Source organism: Myxocyprinus asiaticus, chromosome 38 (assembly GCF_019703515.2).
Source record: "Myxocyprinus asiaticus isolate MX2 ecotype Aquarium Trade chromosome 38, UBuf_Myxa_2, whole genome shotgun sequence".
Lineage (NCBI taxonomy): Eukaryota > Metazoa > Chordata > Actinopteri > Cypriniformes > Catostomidae > Myxocyprinus > Myxocyprinus asiaticus.
The window spans coordinates 34629804-34650436 of record NC_059381.1 but is presented as its reverse complement, the minus strand read 5'-3'; the positions used below and the strand labels follow the sequence as shown (position 1 = coordinate 34650436).

Here is a 20633-nt window from a genome sequence, read left to right as displayed (position 1 = left end):
TGAGAGTTGTCGGCCATTAGGCCTGGGCAAAAGTTAACACATGGGTGTGGCTGGGGAGCTCTGTAGTGCCACCTTTTGACAAAAGTTGTGGGGTCAGTTTCTTCAATGGTCTCCAAACTTGCTACATATTTTGTTCTCATCAAGCTAGACAACTTTCAAAATTACAGTCATTAGCTCGCCCAACAGGAAGTCAGCCATTTTGGATTGAATGTGCATTTTTTTAAATTGCAGGCTCTGAACTTTTAAATACTCCTCCTAGGGGATTCATGTGACTGGTTCCAAATTTATGCAACATCATGCCAAGACATTGTAGATGCTAAATTGCGAACAGATTTTTTATATTTTGAATGGTGTCGCTATGGCGAAGCAATACATTTATGGTGAAAAATGGTAAAAAGGAAGTGCCTTGTATCTTCTGTGTGCATTGTGTAATTTTGATGAAAATTCAGCTGTATGTTTGGTAATGGAGGCTGATCACACTGATGCAGTTATTATGGGTCACAGTCATAGTACCACCAACTGGCAGCAAGTATGGCACTTTTAACAGACTTTGAAATAGCCCTCTTATGTTTACATGAATTGCTTCAAAATTCTTTAGAATAATGTCAAAACACTGCTGATGTAAAATTGTAAAGGGATATTTGATATCTTAAATACTGTTGCCATGGCAATGCATTAATTGTTATTATTCCTTTCTTCCTATATTTGGGTGTTTTTGAGGCACTTGGCATGCTTAAAATTTCATGAAATTTTGCACACACATCAGAGTCATCAGCCAGTAGGACTGGGAAAAATTTCACACATGGGTGTGTGGGGGGGCTCTGTAGCGACCCCTTTAAAATGGGCATGTAACGGGGTCTCTGTAGCACCCCCATTTTCACCTAGAGTCACCAAACTTAGTACATATATTGTTCTTATCAAGCCTAACAACTTCCATACTTACAGTCATTAGCTCACCCAACAGGAAGTCGGCCATTTTGGATTTTCTGAAAATTGCAGGCTTTGAACTTTTAAATACTTCTCCAAGGGGATTCATGTGACTGGTACCAAATTAGTGCAACATCATACCAAGACATTGTAGATGCTAAATTGTGAACGGATTTGTAAATTTTTTGAATGGTGGTGCTATGGTGAAGCAATAAATTTATGGTGAAAAATGGGAAACAGGAAATGCCTTATATCTTCTGTGTGCATTGTGTGATTTTGATGAAAATTCAGCTGTATGTTTGGTAATGGGGGCTGATCACAAGGATGTGGCTATTATGGGTCATGGTCATAGCGCCACCAACTGGCAGCAGGAAGTATGGCACTTTTAACAGACTTTGAAATAGCCCTCTTATGTTTACATGAATTGCTTCAAAATTCTTTAGAATAATGTCAAGACACTGCTGATGTAAAACTGTCAAGGTATATTTTATATCTTAAATAGTGTTGCCATGGGGATATGCTCTGTAACACCCCCTTTAAAATGGGCATGTAAGACGACCTCTGAAGCACCCCCATTTTCACCTCCAGTCACCAAAATTGTTACATATATAATTCTCATCAACCCGGACTACTTTCATAATTATAGTTATTAGCTCCGCCCAACAGGAAGTCAGTTATTTTGGATTTTTCAATATTGCAGTCTCTGAACTTTTAAATACTCCTCCTAGGGGATTCATGAGACTGTCACTACATTTAGACAACATTATGCCATGACATTAAAGATGCTAAATTGTGAACAGATTTTTGATATATCAAATGGTGTTGCCATGGCAAGCCATTCAATTAATGGTGAAAAATGGGAAACAGGAAGATTCTTCTGTGTGCAATGTGTGATTTAGATAAAAATTGAGATGTATGTTTAGTATTGGGGGCTTATCACATGGATGTGACTATTTTGGGTCACGGTCATAGCGCCACCACCTGGCAGCAGCAAGTGTGGCTCTTACAACAGGCTTTAAAATAGTCCTCTTATATTTACCCAAATAGCTTCATAATTGTTTGGAATAATGTCAAATACCAAATGCATGTGTCCACCTTGCATTGTTTTCCGAAAGCCACCGGGTGGAAATGGAACCATGGTACTTGGGCTCGTCATTGCTGCTTGCAGCTATACTTTTTATTTGCTTTTGTGTCTTTTCAATAATCTCCTGGTTATTTTAGTGTTGTACTGCACCCAGAGCCATTGAGCTCAGTGTGAGCCATGCGGCAAAAATAGGCACAAAGCCGAAACTATCCGCTCACTGCCGCATCTGGGACGCTTCTGGGACGCGTCACCTCGCGACTCATGCTTGCAGTGTAAATGGTGTGATCTGTTAATATGGGTGCTGAAATGAAAACGCGATGTGTGAACCCACCGTAAGCTTCTTTAATGACAACCAAAATGTACTGGAAATATTCTTATGACTAGTTTTATTAAATAAACTTTAAGACACGTATAACATATCCGCGTTTGTGCATCAGTGTCTCTATTGGGTGCTTTAGGTGCAAAACTGTAATGTAGGAAACGTATCCAAGATGTTATCAGTATCAGTCGTATTCGACATGCAGGATCACAGAATGAAACACTGATGACAATAAACGGCATTATTATTATAACTTAACTGAATAAAATGTAATAATCAGCAATGTGCATTCACATATGGCTTTATTTAAATGTTTGAGTGTGAAAACCATGACTGAGAATGTTAGAATTACGTGCTAGAGATGTCATTACATGATGACGTAAAAGAACCGCTGAATCGGTTTTTGAACCGGTTCATGGAAACTAACTGTCCGAAAGAATCGGTTTGCGGAAATGAATCGGACTTCCCATTCCTAGCCTGCACCAGTGCTGCAGATGGATCATGTTCCACTCAAGCACAGGTTCGAAAACATCGGAAAAAAAAGCTGCACTTAATTTTCGGCTTCATTTAAAATGGCAGTTCCATGCACTGTTTTCCAGCACTGGTGCTACCCCACCTACAGCCCCACAGCAAAAGAAAACATATTTCCCCGAGTTGTGGTTGTACGGTTGCAGTCTGAATTGAATGTTGGGGAGATAAAAAGACCATATGCTGGTAGCCATTATCATAATAATATTTTAATATATTGTGTTTAATGTGGAATGACGACAGCAGTCATGCTTTGGATCGTTTGTGTGTCACTCTTAGGGAGTTAGAAGTGCTCAGGAGGACTTCTAAGCTGTCATGGGTTTAGGACCTACTTTGCTTCATGAATTACTCTTAGATGAAAATTTATCTCACTAATCCTAAAATTAGTGAGTGACATGCTCCTAATTTTTAAGAGTTGCTCCTAAATTTCCACGTTAGGAGATACTTTTAGCCTTAAGATTTTTTTGTGAATACGGCCCAGGTTCAATGCAAGTTAAAATCATTTGACAGCATTTGTGGCATAATGTTGATTACCACAAAAAATAATTTTGTTCATTAAAAAAAGAAGAAGCAAAAATTGCGGTAACAGAAGTGAATGGGGCCAGTCCATAAACATTAAAATACACATAAAAAGTATAAAAAAGTTTCAAAGGTATAGCCACAAGATGTAAACATTATACACATTAACATGATTTTAGTGTGATCAAATCAGGGATTTACTGGTGTAACAATGTATACCAGATTACAGGTTTTACCGGCATTACGGTATCACGACTGCAAAGTTATAATATTGGATATAACTTTTCACAGATGAGGTTAGTAAGCGATATTATCACATTAAAATTATGTAAACACGAATAATGTTTATGTCTTTTAGCTATACTTTTGAAATGGTGTGCATATTAACGTTGACGAACTGGCCCCATTCACTTCATTTGTAATTGCCTCCCTGTTTTCAAGATAAGGGGAACAACTTGGGATTAACAGTTGTTAAATTATCTCGTAAATGCATTTTGCACACTGTACTGTCTGTTATCATTAGTTTGGTATACTTACTATGTAAGGTGTGAAAGTTGTACTATGAGAAATGCATAAACTGCATTGCGACCCATAATGCAGGTGAAGTCCTTTTGTCTTGCAGTATTCCATTAAGGAAAAAAAAAAAACTCTTGCATCTACAAGTATGAGCTCTTGTTTGTTTTTTTGTTTGTTTTTTTAACAAAAAAGTATTAATATACAAAGCAAGGAAAAAAATGAAGTACTGTCTTTCGCATGTAAGGTCAGACTTTAGCAGGTGTGTGATGGCACTGCAGATTTACTGTGCGACCTGAAGATTATATTAATTCCTTCTTATTATATCTGCCAGCTCTCCCTCTTACATCTCTCATATTCAATGGCTCAAACTTCCTGTTTGAAAGTAGTGTTTAAATTACTTGCAGAAATGTTGTGCAGAGTTCAAGCCTATAAAATGTGGATTTGTCTCTTTAAGCATTAAATAATTTAAATGCATCCAGCGTCACAGAGTAGAATGCTATAAAACGAAAACAATTAGTTATTTCTGAAAAGAAATTTAATATACTGAACATGTGCAAATCTACAGCAATACATTTTTGAAACAGTCATTGAAATACAACAGCAATAGGCTGTTCGATAAAATGCTGAACTCATTTTGGAAGGCAAGAAGATAAGAGCCCAATCACAACAAATTTTATGTTTCAACATTCAGTAACATTATGGCAAAAACTAACATTTTCTCAGGAAATACTATTAAAACATTCATATTTACTTTTACATATAAAGTTATATTTTAATTTACAAATGAGTAATCGTAATTTACATTGTTCTGCTCTTACTGACTATGATGGAAAAACATGAAGATATGTGGGTTGAACAACTTCTAAAAATTCTACTTCAGATGCTATTCAAAACAAAAGCAAATATTTACTAGCCAATTTTTGATAATGATTATAACTGCTCCACAAGCTTTTAATGTGGCATTACAGTGACAAATAAATGTTGGATATAAAAAAACTATTGGGAGAGTTCATCCAAAAAACAAACAAACAAACAAACAAAAAAAAGCTTAAGGACCATGTGACTGTACATAGCTATTTTTGCAATGGGTCATGTTTGCTGCAATGTTAGCTGTTGGTTTGGAGCTTCTGAGGAGCTCTGTGGCTGAGATTCTTTCACCGCAACCAGCCTTGGCACTTCTCGTCCTTCTCAGGAAAGCCATGAAGTTGTCATTTTGAGAACTGATTTTGGAACCTCCTCCACCAAGTGTCTGTGTGCCAGGATCACCCTGCTTGTTTTCAAAGGAGTCTTTACGACCCAGGAGCTTTCTTTTAGATCTGCAGAGTGGGAAAACTATTTGAAAGAGTACAGAATGTGGAAGCCAACTTAAAAGCAAAACAAGAAAACACTGGAAACTGGAAACACCTTTGTAAGGAATGTACTGCATGGTCAATGAGCACGTTTACTTGTGCAATCTTTTATTGATTTTGCTTAAGAAGCCGGCAGAATGTGAAGTCATGTATTGTAAATGCCTTAAATGGCTTTCTTTTATCAGGGAAGGATCATAAACAGTATAAGCAAAAATGCCCACGTAGCTTTTTGCCCATTTCCCCGATTTCGTGTTGCATGTTAACACCTTTACCAGCGTTCTAGCAGCTTATTCAGTGTGCGCAAGTGTTGTGTGCATGCCTGTTTACACTTTGGCATCAAAACCAGAGAATAACATGATGATTTAAAATGTCATGTAAATGCGGTTATCTTGCATTGTCAGATTTTTAAAATAAACTGCTTTATGGTAGTTATCAACATAATGTTGTGCATGTCAACGTACTCACTGTGATTTTGTAGCAGTACTAGCTAACCTGTGGATGATGGTGAACAAGTCCTCTGTTGTGTGAGATTTGGATTTGTAAAGAAATACATCATCTTCCTCTCCCACCAATTGTAGAGGTCCAAGGTCTGGCATATGGTCACTTTTTTCTACATCGTATGAGGGATGATCTGTTGAAATGAATAATAGGATATTATGAGTCTTGGAGAAACCAACTAATCATTATGGCATGTAGCAATTTAGCAAATCAAAAGAAAAGATTAAATTCTGTCTAACTTCTTGCCCACTACAGTTCTCTCACCTGGTGCCTTTGAGTGTTGTTGTTGTTCAACGGCCACAGGGTACGTTGGAATAACACCATAGAGAGTTACATGATACTGACTCGCAGAAGTTGGAGATTTTGGAGACTTGCAGAGCTTAGACGGAGACTGGACATTGTCCGAGTTCTTCAGGGCAGCTGAGTTATCTGAAGGTGAGTTGTCCACACATGGAGTCTTTGCCAGAAGTGGTGTTGGGGCTCTTCTCTTTTTCTTCTGAAGTTCATGTGGGTTAGAATGGGAGGTTTTGTTGAAGGGAAGCACACTTGGGTCCTGTGGCTCAAGAGTGCATGGGGGTTGTGGCCAATGGGGCTCCCTTATTGGTTCCAGAGACTGTCCATCAAAAAATTGCTGCTGCTTCAGATGATGTCCTTGTCCAATACTGGCAATATTTGGGGATGGTACGGTCACTGCAGGCTTTGCTTTGTTAACCATTGCGTAAATGCCTTCCTGTCGTTCACTGGCTATGACCGTTGAGGGTTCTGGATCTGAAGCTGTTCCAAAACATGGCTGCACCATGGCATTGTTTGGCCATTTGTTTCTCTGGGGCTTTGGAGCCACGGGTGGTTTGTTTCTTGGGCTGTTTGTGGGACTTAGAGAGTTTCCACCCCTTTCAGCCCCCTCCTCGATAACCTCTGTCGTAGTTTCCCGTGCATTCTCTAGATCAGAGCTACTGACTGAACGTAAACGCACATTGTTCAGGTCTTCCTGAGTCACAACTGGCATGATGAACATGCTGTTACTCAGCCTTTGCTTTGGTCTGGTGGCTTCTGTGCTGTCTGAGTAGCGACGGTTTGCTTTCGGTTGAACTGTAGAAGGTTCTGGATCATGGGTGCACTGTTGAACCTCAGAAAGCTGAAGAGATAACCTTGCATTTCGGTGCCTTGCCCTTTGGCCAGGAATTGCGCTGGAAGGCTTTGGACACATCCTGCAGCCCAACTGAAAAGGTCCCATGTTAACTAAGGTCTGGAATGATTGAGTGGGTGTTTCACATTGGCTTCCATAGCCACTTGATGGAGAGTTTGACCCAAAGGGTTTGGATGGAGAAGGAATGGATGGCTGGGAGGTAGAGGAGTGAGAAGAGGATGGGGAAGTGTTTACTTCAGAATTACCAAAGGTACCATCATTTGTTGGAGCAGCCACATAGGGACCTAAGCCAGACTTGCATGGTTCACTGGACCGTAGCTCATTTAGTGCTCTGTGAGAAGAGATAGACGGTTTCAGTGCCACCTTTCCAGGTGCTTCGGTTGCAGGAGTTGATTTCTTGCACTTACCAGCTTCTGGTTTAGATGTTGGAATAAGATCTGGCAGTAGCATGACATTCTGGCCATCTTTTTGGAAGTGTGCCTGCATTTTATGTTCAGAATGCTTCCCAGCTGCGAGCATTTGTAATGACACGGTTCGTACCGGCGGGGCTGGTTTGCTTTTGGCCTTCCTCAGGACAATGCTTCGGGACCTAGACCGTGGCACCGCATCCGGAAGGCGATCTCCCCGCTTCGCAGAGGTGCTGTCACTGCCACTATCCTCCGAGCTGCTGCTGGGATATGACAGGGCATAGCTTACACACCGGCGCCGGGTCACACATGGGTTGGAATTGACGGCTGTGGAAAGGGACAAGGAGCGTCTGTGGACCTCTATGTTACTGGTTGGTCTACTCCTATGCTCCTTCTTCAGGGTGTTTACACAATCTTTATCCCCTCTTATCACAACACTAGAGTTAGTCTGTGATGTCTGGCTTGGCTCTTCTGGATCCTGGAACTGTGGAGGGGGTTTGATCACGTCAGGTGCCATCAGAAATGAGTTCACATTATCATCCCACTCAGGTGAGAAGGTTGAAACATTAGGGCCGCACCAACCCTGGGCAGAACAGGCCAAGGTGGTGTGTTCCATCTTTGATTTTAGTTTAAGCTCAGCACTTTTTTATAAATCAGTTGTCGAGAGATTCCACAAAATAACTTTTAAGTTATTCTTCAGCATATTCTTGGAGATACACAACCTTAGGCAACAGAAAAAATAATTCATTTTAGTGAGATGTTATACAATGAATCCAAAAATTTAATCTCTCACTCAATGGCTCACTGATGCTCAAAATACCACTTGGTGACATCACTTGCCAAATGCTTCAAACAGAGTGGACTAAAACTGCAGGAAGGGAAAATCAGCCCATCTTGGTCTTTGTTTGGCACATGAGTGGGTGTTTGCCATGGCAACAGTTACCTGTTCATCCATATAGAGACAGAATTCGAGAGAAATCTCAACTGTATTTGCACATGCGTTTGTGCTCTCAGAAGCAATCGTGAGTGGAGAAGGAAAACTGAATGGAGTTACATGCTAAATGGGAAGGATGATTGCTTACAGAGTACCAAAGTCAGTTCTACACTTATGTTCTCTGTATTAAACATAGGATGGCACCATATGATGTATTTTATTACGCATTTAAAATATGTTCTAAATTAGAGAATATACTGTATTATTTGTGTGTGAGAATTAAAAAGGCCCTCATCTCGACAATTTTCTTTTAAAAAGTGATCAGAAACAGGATGACATATGTTCCTTGCTAAAAAAACCTTGCATATGGTCCACCAACTAGACAAGCACCAAACCAGTACTAAACAGTATAAACCAGAGTAGACCAGCATTGTTGGTTAAGAAGGGTTGCTATCTTTTCTTTAAAATGCAGGGGGAATTCACTAAGAATGTATTTTGCCCGATAAAAGCGCCATTATTTGCACACGCTGTCTGCTCTGGTTTAGTGCCGAATTCACTAAAGGGATTTTGCACCTGTTGCGGGCCAATTCTGAGCACTGTATCGTGAAGGATATAGCATTCACCGTAATCTGACAAATTCTGGTTGGACTGTGCGGCGTCACTCCACTGCTGTGATCCAGACAGCTGAATTATCTCTTTAACATGCCAAAAGTGGGCTACAGTACAATGCGCATTTGGATATATGCCTGGTTATAATGCTCCTTTGCATCATTTGATCATTATTTGATTAATTAATACTGCCATGATTATAGAAAATGTATAAAACAATAAAAAAAAAAGAAAATTATTTTACCGCCTGCTTTCATTCACTGGTAATAGTGTGATGTTAATTGTGCCAGGCAAACAGTGAAATGAACATATGGATTCAAGAAAAGTGATGATGTCATGCTACCTTATTGCTGGAAGCATATTAAAAACAAAATTCAAAACTCTTCCTAAGGTTTTTAGGAATAGGCCATGAAGAAATTGAAGACGCTGTGCACATTTTAAAAATCCAATGTGTATCAATTCCATCCATTGGATTGATTTAAAACAGACTCAGGCCACTGTTAATCATATCTTAAAATGTTACACCATGTCAGAACATCAGTAATATTTGTCAGATTTCTGTAAGAAGACATTCAAATACCTTAAAGGGATAAATCCTTTCATTGCATCTTTTTCCATCCAATAAAAAATGAATGGTGACTGAGGCTGTCATACTGACTAACATCTTTTTTTTTTGCTCCATGGAAGAAAAAAAATTCATATGGGTTTGGAACAACAGGGGTGAGTAAATGATGACAGAATTTAAATTTTCGGGCAAACAATCCCTTTGAGAGGCAAACCAAAGCCTTGAGGAATACAAAAAAGAGGAATCGAATCTAAAACCATAGTGAATTAATATTCTACCCAGCGCTCGTGAAGGTTTGCAACAAAATGTGACGTACAGTGTCAAGAGCTTCTTGCTGATGTTGAATTAATGATCACTTTTAAAAATGATGACAAATGTTCTATATTCTATAAATGTTCTATATATTTGGAACCCCAAACTCAGGGAACCTGTCGCTCTACTGTAGCTATATTTATAATAAGCAGTGGTCAGAGTGAAAGTTGCCATGAAAACTATTGCTAGGTATCTTTCAGATCAACAAAACACAGGAGGACATCTTGCCATTCACGTGCACTTGCGTGTGCATTCACAAATGTGTGACGTTGTTCCATTGCAGCACTGCAGCCTGAAAATAGAGGTTTTGTAACCACTCTGATGTGTATGATACATATTACAAGCTGTGCTGTTGGAATAAATGCGCAAAATAAAAAGCTAATGCAAAACCAATTAAATTAAGCTGATGACTGTCATTATGTAAGCAAAAGGGAACATCATAAACCTAAGAAGCGACAAGTGGCATTGCCAAAGTCAGAGATGACTTTGTCAAAATATAGAGTATTGCTACAAAGGACAAACACCATAGACACTATGTGCATGAAATAAACAAACCTTTAAATACAGTAAAGAACAATTCTCAGTGATCTTAGGTGATTGAACCCAAACGCCCTCAAAACATCCCATATTCTCCCCTTCGTCTTACCTTTCATTCGGCTCTGGAGACTGAGCTATGTCTTCTGATGCTGTTCCCACTCTCTCTCTCTCTCTCTCTCCAGCTCTCCACTCAGTGTTCAACGGATTCACATGCTGTTACCATGACGATAGGAAGTGGGCTGCTTGCTTCCTCTCTGAGTTCAAGTTCGTTGGATGCTGAGTGAAGAGAGAGAGAGAGAGAGAGAGAGAGAGAGAGAGAGAGAGACATATTACATAAACACCAAATCCTCAGAGATGCTGCAAAATTCACAAGGCTGCTGTCAAAAACAGCTACATACCACCTCAGAAGTCAGAATGTGCAATGCCAGCACAGTTCCTCAGCTAAAACAACACAAAATGACATTTGCACTTAAATCCATAAAGCGACACAAAACACACTGTTACCTTCATTATGAATCTAGATGAATGACATTGAGTAATATGTTAGCTACAGCTATACTGCAAGTGCTCTTGTCTTAATCAGTCATAGACAAATCGATTACTATTAACAGAACATAGAGATGGTGTGTTCACAACATTTGATATATTAAGAATAATGTAATGCGGGGCCTGGGTAGCTCAGCGAGTAAAGATGCTGACTACCACCCCTGGAGTAGCGAGTTCGAATCCAGGTCGTGCTGAGTGACTCCAGCCAGGTCTCCTAAGCAACCAAATTGGCCTGATTGCTAGGGGGGGGTATAGTCACATGGGGTAACCTCCTCGTGGTCGCTATAATGTGGTTCGCTCTTGGTGGGGCGTGTGGTGATGCCGCGGAGAATAGCGTGAAGCCTCCACACACGCTATGTCTCCTCGGTAACGCGCTCAACAAGCCACGTGATAAGATGCGCGGGTTTACGGTCTCAGACGCGGAGGCAATTGAGATTCGTCTTCCATCACCCGGACTGAGGCGAGTCACTACACCACCACGAGGACTTAGAGCGCATTGGGAATTGGGCATTCCAAATTGGGGAGAAAAAGAGGAGAAAAAAAAAGAATAATGTAATGTAATATTAAGTCTTTATAAATGAAGAAACTGCCTTAAAAAAACTAATAGGACCAATGCATCAACAAACTACAGTATAAACTGTTCATAAAGCATAGCATTGCAGTACCCCGCTGGGGAAGCAAAAAAAAACAAAAAAAAAACAACAAAAAAAAACCTTAAAAGGTGATTAGCTGGTCTCCTAAAATGGCTAGGCTGGTCTGTTTTGTTGGTTTTAGATGGATTTGGGGCTTTTGTTTGCTGATCAGACTGGGAAACCAGCTGGTCAAACAGCTAAACCAGCTAAACACTAGCTTGGCCAGACTGGGAGATGAGCTAGACTAGCAGAAGATCAGATTAGCCAGGCTGGGATACCAGATAAACCAGATTAAGACAAGCTTGGCCAGACTGGGAGACCTGCAAAGAGATAAAGATCAGCTTGGCCAGGCTGGGAGACCAGCTAGACCAAATGAAGACCAGCCTGGCTAGACTGGGAGATCAGCTAAACCTGCTGAAGACCAGTTTGGCCAGATAGGGAGAACTACTAAACAAGCTGAAGACCAGATAGACCAGATAAAGACCAGCTTGGCCAGGCTGGGAGACCAGCTAGACCAGATGAAGACCACATTGACTGGGAGACCAACTTAACCAGCTGAAGACCAGCTTGGCCAGGTTTGGAGATCATCTAGACCAGATGAAGACCAGCTTGGCATGGCTGGGAGACCAGCTCGACCAGATGAAGTCCAACTTGGCCGGGCTGGGAGACCAGCTAGACCAGATGAAGTCCACCCTGACCAGGCTGGGAGACCAACTTAACCAGCTGAACACCAGCCTGGCCAGGTTTGGAGGTCATCTAGACCAGATGATGACCAACTTGGCACGGCTGGGAGACCAGCTAAACCAGATGAAGACCAGCTTGGCCAGGATGGGAGACCAGTTAGACCAGCTAAAGACCAGCTTGCCCAATGTGGGAAACAAGCTTGACCAAATGAAGACCAGCTTGGCCAGGCTGGGTGAACAGTTAGACTAGATGAAGACCAATTTGGCCAGGCTGGGAGGCCAACTAAACAAGCTAATGACCAGGGCTGCGTTTCCTGAAAGCATCGTAAGATCAGCTAGACCAGCTGAAGACCATTTTTTGCCATGCTGGCAGACTAGCTAGACCAGCTAAAGACCATCTTTGCCTAGCTATTAGACCAGTTAGACCAGATTGCCCAAGGTAGCAGAATAGCTAAACTAGGTGAAGACCAGCTTGGCCAGGTTTGGAGATCATCTAGACCAGATGAGGACCAGCATGGCACGGCTGGGATACCAGCTCGACCAGATGAAGACCAGCCTGGCCAGGATGGGAGACCAGTTAGACCAGTTAAAGACCAGCTTGGCCAGACAGGGAGACAAACTAAACAAGCCAAAACCAAACAGACCAGATAAAGACCAGCTTGGCTAGGCTGGGAGACCACCTTGACCATGGCTAGGAGACCAGCTCGACCAGATGAAGACCAGCTTGGCCAGGATGTGAGACCAGTTAGACCAGCTAAAGACGAGCTTGCCCAAGGTGGGAGACAAGCTAGACCAAATGAAGACCAGCTTGGCCAGGCTGGGAGACCAGTTAGACTAGATGAAGACCAGTTTGGCCAGGCTGGGAGGCCAACTAAACAAGCTAAAGACCAGGGCTGCATTTCCTGAAAGCATTGTAAGCCTAAGTAGATTATATCAAACATTGGTTTCTACGATCTACTTAGGCCTAAAATGCTTTTCGGAAACACTGCCCAGCTGGTCCAGGCTGGGAGACCAGGTAGACCAGATGTAGACCAGCTTGGCAAGGCTGCAAAAACCAGGTAGACCAGCTAAAGACCAACTTGGCCAGGATTGAAAATCAGCTAAACCAGCTGAAGACAATTTCTGCCAGGCTGGGAGACTAGCTAGACCAGCTGAAGACCAGATTGCCCAAGGCAGCAGAATAGCTAAACTAGATGAAGACCATCTTGACCATTGTGGAATATTTTTTATCAAGTTAAATATAAATTAATCAAGTATAATCAATGTAAATATAGCCATTTTTGTCTACAATTATTTCTAATGGTTAAGCATGGATTTTACTGTGTGTGTGTGTAGAAGCCTGTGTAAATGAGGCCCCTCAAAATGGAATATGTGATCACATATGGTACTCATATAAGGTAATCTTGAGTCTCATGTTTTGACACTAGAGGAAATATAGGATAAGTTTCTCAAATAGTTTCATGTTCTCTAACAGTCTGAAGACATAGAACAAAATGTATGGGGTGTATTGGTCACGCCCTAGGTGAATATGTGTATATAGGCCTGTTTGAATACAGAAAGTCAGTTGTGCTGGGAGCAACTCGGCTTTGCTATCTCTGATAATAAAGTCTATCTTCTGGCATCAAAACCCTAAGTGATGTTTCACAGAGGTGGCAGAAGCCACAACACCATCAGCTAGATCAGCTGAAGACCAGCTTAGCCATGCTGGGAGACAAGCTAGTCCAGAAGAAGACCAGCTTGGCCAGGCTGGAAGACCAGCTAGATCACATGAAGACCAGCGTGGCCAGGCTGGGAGATCATCTAGACCAGCTGAAGACCAGCTTGGCTAGGCTGGGAGACCAGCTAGACCAGCTAAAGACCAGCTTGGCCTAGCTGCAAAACAAGGTAAACCAGCTGATGACCAAATTGGCCAAGCTGGAAGACTAGCTAGGGCAGTTAAAGACCATCTTTTCCAGGCTCGAAGACCAGCTTGGCCATGCTTGGAGATCAGCTAGACCAGCTGAAGACCAGCTAGTTCAGATGAAGACCAGCTTAGCCAGGCTGGAAGACCAGCTAGATCAGCAGAAGATTAGCTTGGCTAGACTGGGAGACCAGCTAGACCAGATAAAGACCAGCTTGGCCATGTTTGGAGACCAGCTAGACCAGCTGAAAACCATCTTGTCAGGCTGAGAGACCAGCTAGACTAGATGAAGACCAGCTTGGCCTGGCTGGGGTACCAGCTAGACCAGCTTATACCAGCTAAGACCAGCAAACCACCATTTCAGCAGGTTAACATATCAAAACAGCTCAGAAAAGAGACAATAACAGTAAAACATCTCATGTGCATCACTGCAGATATTTCTCTAACAAGTGAGTGAGTGAGTGAGATGGAAGTCAGATCGACTCAGTTTGAGAAACCCTGAGAACCAGGCGTTTACCATTGTTGTGCAATTTCCACATTTTAACAACAGAGGTGGTGCATGAGTGCATGTTTGAAGAGGTGTGAAATATATAATCATTCTGTATTACACAATTCAGTTGCATAACATGTCCAGTTGATAGTGAATCCCATGTGGGAATATTCAGTAGCATTGCTTAAGTGCCCAGTAGGAGCATACCCTGTCTAGAGAGCTTAGAAAGGGAGGTACTGTTGTGATGCATTTACTATAAGAAAAAGGATTAAATGAATTATTTACTCACCACCACGTTGTTCCAAATTTGTAAGACTTTCTTATATAGAATACGAATGGAGATTAGGCAGAATGTAAGGGACTGACAGCCTCTGTGAATTGTGACTGCAACCACACACACACACACAAAAGTTACATCAATTATATCCTCAATGATAAAGACATTTGATGCTCATATTATCATAAACCAATGCCATGCTTATTATATTGACCTTTTTGTTTCAGCTAAAGTCTAATGTAAATGCATAAAACTTTAAAAGCTATAAGATAATGCATTATTGCACTGCAATGATGCCATGCATCAAGAGAATATTTTATAAGAGATAATCAATTTTTGTACTATATTGAATACACAAAAAAATTGTCCAATTGTGCATGTTTTATCTTGTAAACATATTACTCCTCATTAACATCATTATGAAAGAATAGGAGAAAATAATAATAATGTTTGTGTGGGTGTCAGTGGTCAGTACCTGCAGGCGACCAATGTTCTCAGCTTCAGTGAATTCCTAACTCTCTCGACTGGGATGCCTTCAGTGTCAGCTGTTTAAGTGCATGTGCTTTTCTTTGTGCATGTGTATCCTCATGTCTGATTATGACCCACCCCACACCCCTTCACGCTCTGTCCCACACCCCACCCTCGACCATTTCTCATAAAAGTCACACCAAACCCACAGATAAAGCATGAGGCACTCCCTTTAAAAAGAGGAAGCTGCTTTGCTCAAGCAGATAGTGACAGGAAATACAAATCTTGGTTTCTAGATTGCTAAATTGAGCTGATGCAATGGCCAAGGTCAGCGAAAGTACTGTACCAGGGAGGGATTGCAACATGCCTTCTTGGGCACCAACCGCACTGTATGAACTGAGGGCAACACCCAAGAAAAACAACTTCCCCTTGGGTGTTTATCTAATTTAGTGTTAATTTAAAAAAAAAAAGGAAATTGTCAATCAAATCTGCTCAGGTGATCTGTGCATCTTACTAAATTTTAATTCAGTAAGTAGCTTGATAAAAAAATATGCAATGTAAGCATTGGAGAAACACAAAACATGAAAGCTTTGACAAAAATAATTCAACCACTTTCTAGAAGATTTCACATGCTGTGTTTTTGTTTGTCTGTGTTTCATAAAGCGTATGACAACCAGAACTGTTTCATATGGCGGTGATATTTCTATAAATGGACAGCAGGTAATAAAATAGGTTGCACGCACTGTTGTATGCAGTGCTTGTCCAGTCAATGCTATTAAAGGGATAGTTCACCCAAAAATGAAAATTCTCTCATCATTTACTCACCCTCATGCCATCCCAGATGTGTATGACTTTCTTTCTTCTGCAGAACACAAATGAAGATTTTTAGAAGAATATTTCAGCTCTGTAGGTCCATACAATGCAAGTGAATGGTGACTAGAACTTTGTAGGTCCAAAAAGCACATAAAGACATCATAAAAGTAATCCAAAAGACTCCAGTACTTAAATCTATATCTTCAGAAGCGATATGATTGGTGTGGGTGAGAAACAGATCAATATTTAAGTCCTTTTTTACTATAAATTCTCCTCCCTGCCCAATAGGTGGCGATATGCACGAAGAATGCGAATAGCCAAAAACAAAAGAAGATGTGAAAGTGGAGATTGACTCAAATATTGACCTGTCTCACCAACACCTATCATATTACTTCCAAAGCCATGGATTTAACAACTGGAGTCTTATGAATTAATATTATGCTGCCTTTATGTGCTTTTTGAAGCTTCAAATTTCTGATCACCATTCACTTGCATTGAACGGACCTTCAGAGCTTACGTATTTTTCAAAAAACCTTCATTTGTGTCCTGCAGAAGAAAGAAAGTCATATACATCTGGGATGGCATGAGGGTGAGTAAATGATGAGAGAATTTTCATTTTTGGGTGAACTATCCCTTTAACCTGCAAAGAAGTGTATTAAAGCAGGGTTTACAATTGTACCGTTGGAAATCTCAAAACCTGACCACCTAGGATTAATTACTAACTCTGGGTAAAGTATGAACAATGTTAAACATGAAGTGAGACAACCCAGGATTTCGTTAACAAAGGAGTTAAAATTAGTTTGAAAATTCCAATAGAAATGTATAGAAGAGGAAAATCTATAGTATATTGAGTAAATTGCACTCCTGTGTGTAAATATTGGCCTAAAATGAAACCTTTTGAAATGGTGCCACAACATTGGGCAAACTCTGCTCCCATATTCCTCTTTAAAAGGCGAAAAATCTAAATCAAATGAATGCTAAAAATATTCATTTGATATTTTAGACGAATGCTGAAGTGGATGAGCTGCGATTATAAAATGTTCATTTCCAAAAGATGTTGCTCATTAATAACTAAAAATGCTGCTACAGTTGTTTTGCAGTTTTAAAGATTTTAACATTTTACTGATATAATAGGGCTGCCACACTGGGAAATTGTTACAAGGGCCATTTCTCACTGACTATAAGGTTTTACATGTTGGTTTCTAACACTTTCAAACCTCTCTTAAATTAGAATAATCCTCCAAACTAAACGTTCAATATCATCATATTTTTGTAGCCTAATAGCTAATGGATAAACAAATGAGCACAATAAAACCACACTAGCATATATTCAGGCAACTATATGGGTCATTGCTACAATTTTGTGACTATTCACCTTTGAAAAATTGAGCTATACTTTTATAGGTATCTTTATACTGTATTTTATCATTAAAGGGACATGTTCAAGGTTTTATAAATCATACAGGTCAAGCTATATGACAACAATTTCAGATGTCCATCGGCTGCATCAGGGTGGACAATACATTCAGTGGGTAAAATTAGGTCCATAAAAGATATCCACACTGTAAAAAAAAATTATAAAAAGTCTGGCAGCAAAGTTTCAGATGGATACCGTCAAATTACAGTAAATAACCATACCACAAAATTACATGCAATAAACTGTAAAAATACAGAGCAGATTTTACAATTAAAATGAATTACATTACAGTATATTATTGTCGATAAATGTTCATTTAACAGTGAAAAAACAGATATGTCAAAATACATTAAAACCAAACTACCTTTCAGGTTAATCTCTGTAAATTTAGGGCTTTTATTGGTTGCTTTATGAAACTGCCCAGTCTATCTACAGTAATTTCCCATTAAAACAGATTTTTTCATGTATAATAACTAAGAAATAATGTATAAAAACGCAATAAGTACATAAAACCAAAGACAAATGTCTACACATTTACAGTATTAATCAGTCATTTTACAGAACGATTATATTTTAAAAAGTTGACTGGACAGTGGAAAAACAAGCATAGTACATCAAAAATAGCTACATTTTTAGGCCAATCTCTGTAAATAAAGGGTATTTAGTAGTTACTTTATGCAACTGCACCGTCTACCTACAGTTATTTCCTGTACGATTTTTGTTTCTCCACGTAAAAAAACTACAACAATGTTTAAACACAGAATATGTACTGTACTTTTAATTTATAGTATTAAACAGTCATCTTAATGAATTGCGAACAAATATTTATTGTTAAAAATTTTCATTGGACAGTGGAAAAACAAGCTTAGTATGTCGGAACACATGAAAAATAGCTACATTAAAAGGCAATCTCTGTAAAGGTAGTTTATTTTATACGATTACCCGATAAAGTGTTTTACTGCCAAAATATTAGTTTCAATTATTTTTTTTTATGTGAAAAAACCAGGAAATAAGTAGAAATACTTAAAGGAATAGTTCAATATTTTGAACCCTGGGCCCAAATTACATGTTTTCATGATCCCTATTAGTAGAAACCAGAACTTCGCTAGCTCCCTACTCCATCCATCCGGTAACACCGGGAAGCCCCCTTATACTCTACTGTATGAGCATATGAGACAGTCATTGAAAACTATGATAAATGCTTTTCAAAACATGACGCTCACAGTATAATCATACCGGTGTCAGTACGTTATTTGCAAAAATTAGAAACAAGCTTTCTGTCAATAGTTGTGTGCTATTTGGATAGGACATTTTTTTCTCAAAGATGCACTTCCTTCTCAGCTGGTGTAGGCACCACGAGAGCCAGAAGAATCCAAAAATAACTGCTGACAGCAAGTCAGACAGCTTTTTTTTTTTTAAACAATTTCTTCAAGATAACATACTGACACCAGTATGACTACACTGCGAGCGTTGTGTCTTGCAAAACAACAATCATTGTTTTCAAAGACACCTATGCCCATGCAGTAGAGTAGGAGGGGACTTCCCGGCGTTACCGGACGGATGGAGCACTGAGCTAGCGAAGTTCTGGTTTCTACTAATAGCGATCATGACCGAAAACATGTCATTTGGCCAAGAGTTCAAAATACCAAACCATTCCTTTAATAACTAGCTACATTCAAAGATAAATTTCTGTATATTTACACAATCAGACATTTTAAGGATTTATCCAGTTTTTACACATTCAATGTTTAAATAAAGGTTTGAAGATGTACAAATGTCAAGAATTATAGCAAAATACATCCCCAAGTAATTCATACTGACTGCAAATCTCTATTTACACAATTCGGCTTTCGTTTTGAAAATGTCCAAATGCTCAAGAACTCAAAGTACATCACAAGTTGCTTTTGAAAGCAAATCTCTTCACATTTACAGTGTTCAGCTAACAATTAATGGATTTACATCAGCAATCCACAGTCTTTACACATTTAAATGCAAGTTTTACAAGTGTATAAAATCTAAATAGTAAAATTATAGTACAGTTGACTACTTTAAAGAATCATTTTCTGTATTATTTTAGTACATGCTTAACCACACATCACATATGTCAGAGGGTTTAAACTCAGGGGGTGTTATTTTTTTATATATTTTTTTCTCCCTTTTTCTCCCCAATTTGGAATGCCCAATACCCAATGCGCTCTAAGTCCTCGTGGTGGCATAGTGACTCGCTTCAATCTGGGTGGCGGAGGACGAATCTCAGTTGCCTCCACGTATGAGACCGTCAATGCAATGCAAATCTTATCACGTGGCCACGGAGACATAGTGCGTGTGGAGGCTTCACGGCATCCACGCACAACTCACCACACGCCCCACCGAGAGCGAACCACATTATAGCAACCACGAGGAGGTTACCCCATGTGTCTCTACCCTCCCTAGCAACCGGGCCAATTTGGCTGCTTAGGAGACCTGGCTGGGGTCACTCAGCACGCCCTGGATTCTAACTCGTGACTCCAGGGGTGGTAGTCAGCTTCTTTACTCACTGAGCTACCCAGGCCACCCTAGGGGGTGTTATTTTAATTTATTTCATGGTATAGTGGTGAGGCACTTTAAAGGATATGGCCAGTGTACAAACCCCATTTCCAGAAAAGTTGGGACATTTTGTAAAATGCAATAAAAACAAGAATCTGTGATTTGTTAATTCTTTGTACTTTTCACTGACAAAAGTACAAAGAAAAGATTTCCAATGTTTTCACTGACCAACTTAGTTGTATTCTGTAAATATACATTTTTAATTTGATGCCTGCAACACACTCAAAAAAAGTTGGGACAGGGGCAAAATAAGACTGAAAAGTTTATAGAATATTTGAGTTACACCGTTTTGAAAAATTCCACAATAAGCAGGTGAAGGGTGTCATGATTGGGTATAAAAGGAGCATCCACCAAAGGCTAACCAATAAATGGCTAACCTCTTTGTGCCAAACTTTGTGAGAGAATTGTCAAACAGTGAAAAAATAACATTTCTCAATGCAAGATTACAAAGAATTTAGGTCTTTCACCATCTTCCGTACATAATATTCTGAAAAGATTCAGCGAATCCAGAGAAATCTCAGTCTGTGTAGGGCAAAGCTGGAAACCAGATGAGTCCACATTTCAGCTTGT

General features: G+C 39.9%; 3 protein-coding genes across 7 annotated transcripts in view; 1 reads left to right on the top strand and 2 right to left on the bottom strand.

Moving 5' to 3' along the window:
* The window catches only part of LOC127429332 (retinal guanylyl cyclase 2-like), a 45061-nt gene extending 40908 nt beyond the window's left edge, over positions 1 to 4153 (bottom strand). For all 3 annotated transcript variants that reach the window (XM_051678298.1, XM_051678300.1, XM_051678299.1), the window contains exon 1: positions 3915 to 4153. The gene's annotated coding sequence lies outside the window, so the exon portion shown is untranslated. The remainder of the gene's footprint in view (positions 1 to 3914) is intronic.
* LOC127429361 (G-protein coupled receptor 12-like) overlaps positions 1 to 20633 on the top strand; it is a 58442-nt gene that overhangs the window by 12762 nt on the left and 25047 nt on the right. The window lies entirely within an intron of this gene.
* LOC127429338 (NHS-like protein 2) lies at positions 4411 to 15388 on the bottom strand. Of its 2 annotated transcripts, none has more exons than XM_051678311.1 (6): positions 15255 to 15388; positions 14792 to 14886; positions 10361 to 10527; positions 6005 to 8016; positions 5708 to 5873; positions 4411 to 5209 (listed from the first exon to the last, which is right to left on the bottom strand). In XM_051678311.1, exons 4-6 carry the CDS (start codon positions 7908 to 7910, stop codon positions 4942 to 4944), a joined length of 2340 nt encoding a protein of 779 aa, XP_051534271.1. In that variant the 5' UTR covers positions 7911 to 8016; positions 10361 to 10527; positions 14792 to 14886; positions 15255 to 15388; the 3' UTR covers positions 4411 to 4941. The 2 variants fall into 2 exon arrangements, with proteins under 2 accessions (XP_051534271.1, XP_051534272.1); XM_051678312.1 differs by having other exon boundaries at positions 5735 to 5873.

Excerpts from the sequence above, each read along its gene's own strand:
- LOC127429338 (XM_051678311.1), bottom strand. The coding sequence starts at position 7,910 with ATGGAACACACCACCTTGGCCTGTTCTGCCCAGGGTTGGTGCGGCCCT. Across the intron at positions 5,874-6,004 it reads ACAACACTCAAAGGCACCAG|ATCATCCCTCATACGATGTA; the intron begins GTGAGAGAACTG and ends TCATTTCAACAG. Across the intron at positions 5,210-5,707 it reads AGTACTGCTACAAAATCACA|ATCTAAAAGAAAGCTCCTGG; the intron begins GTGAGTACGTTG and ends CCCACTCTGCAG.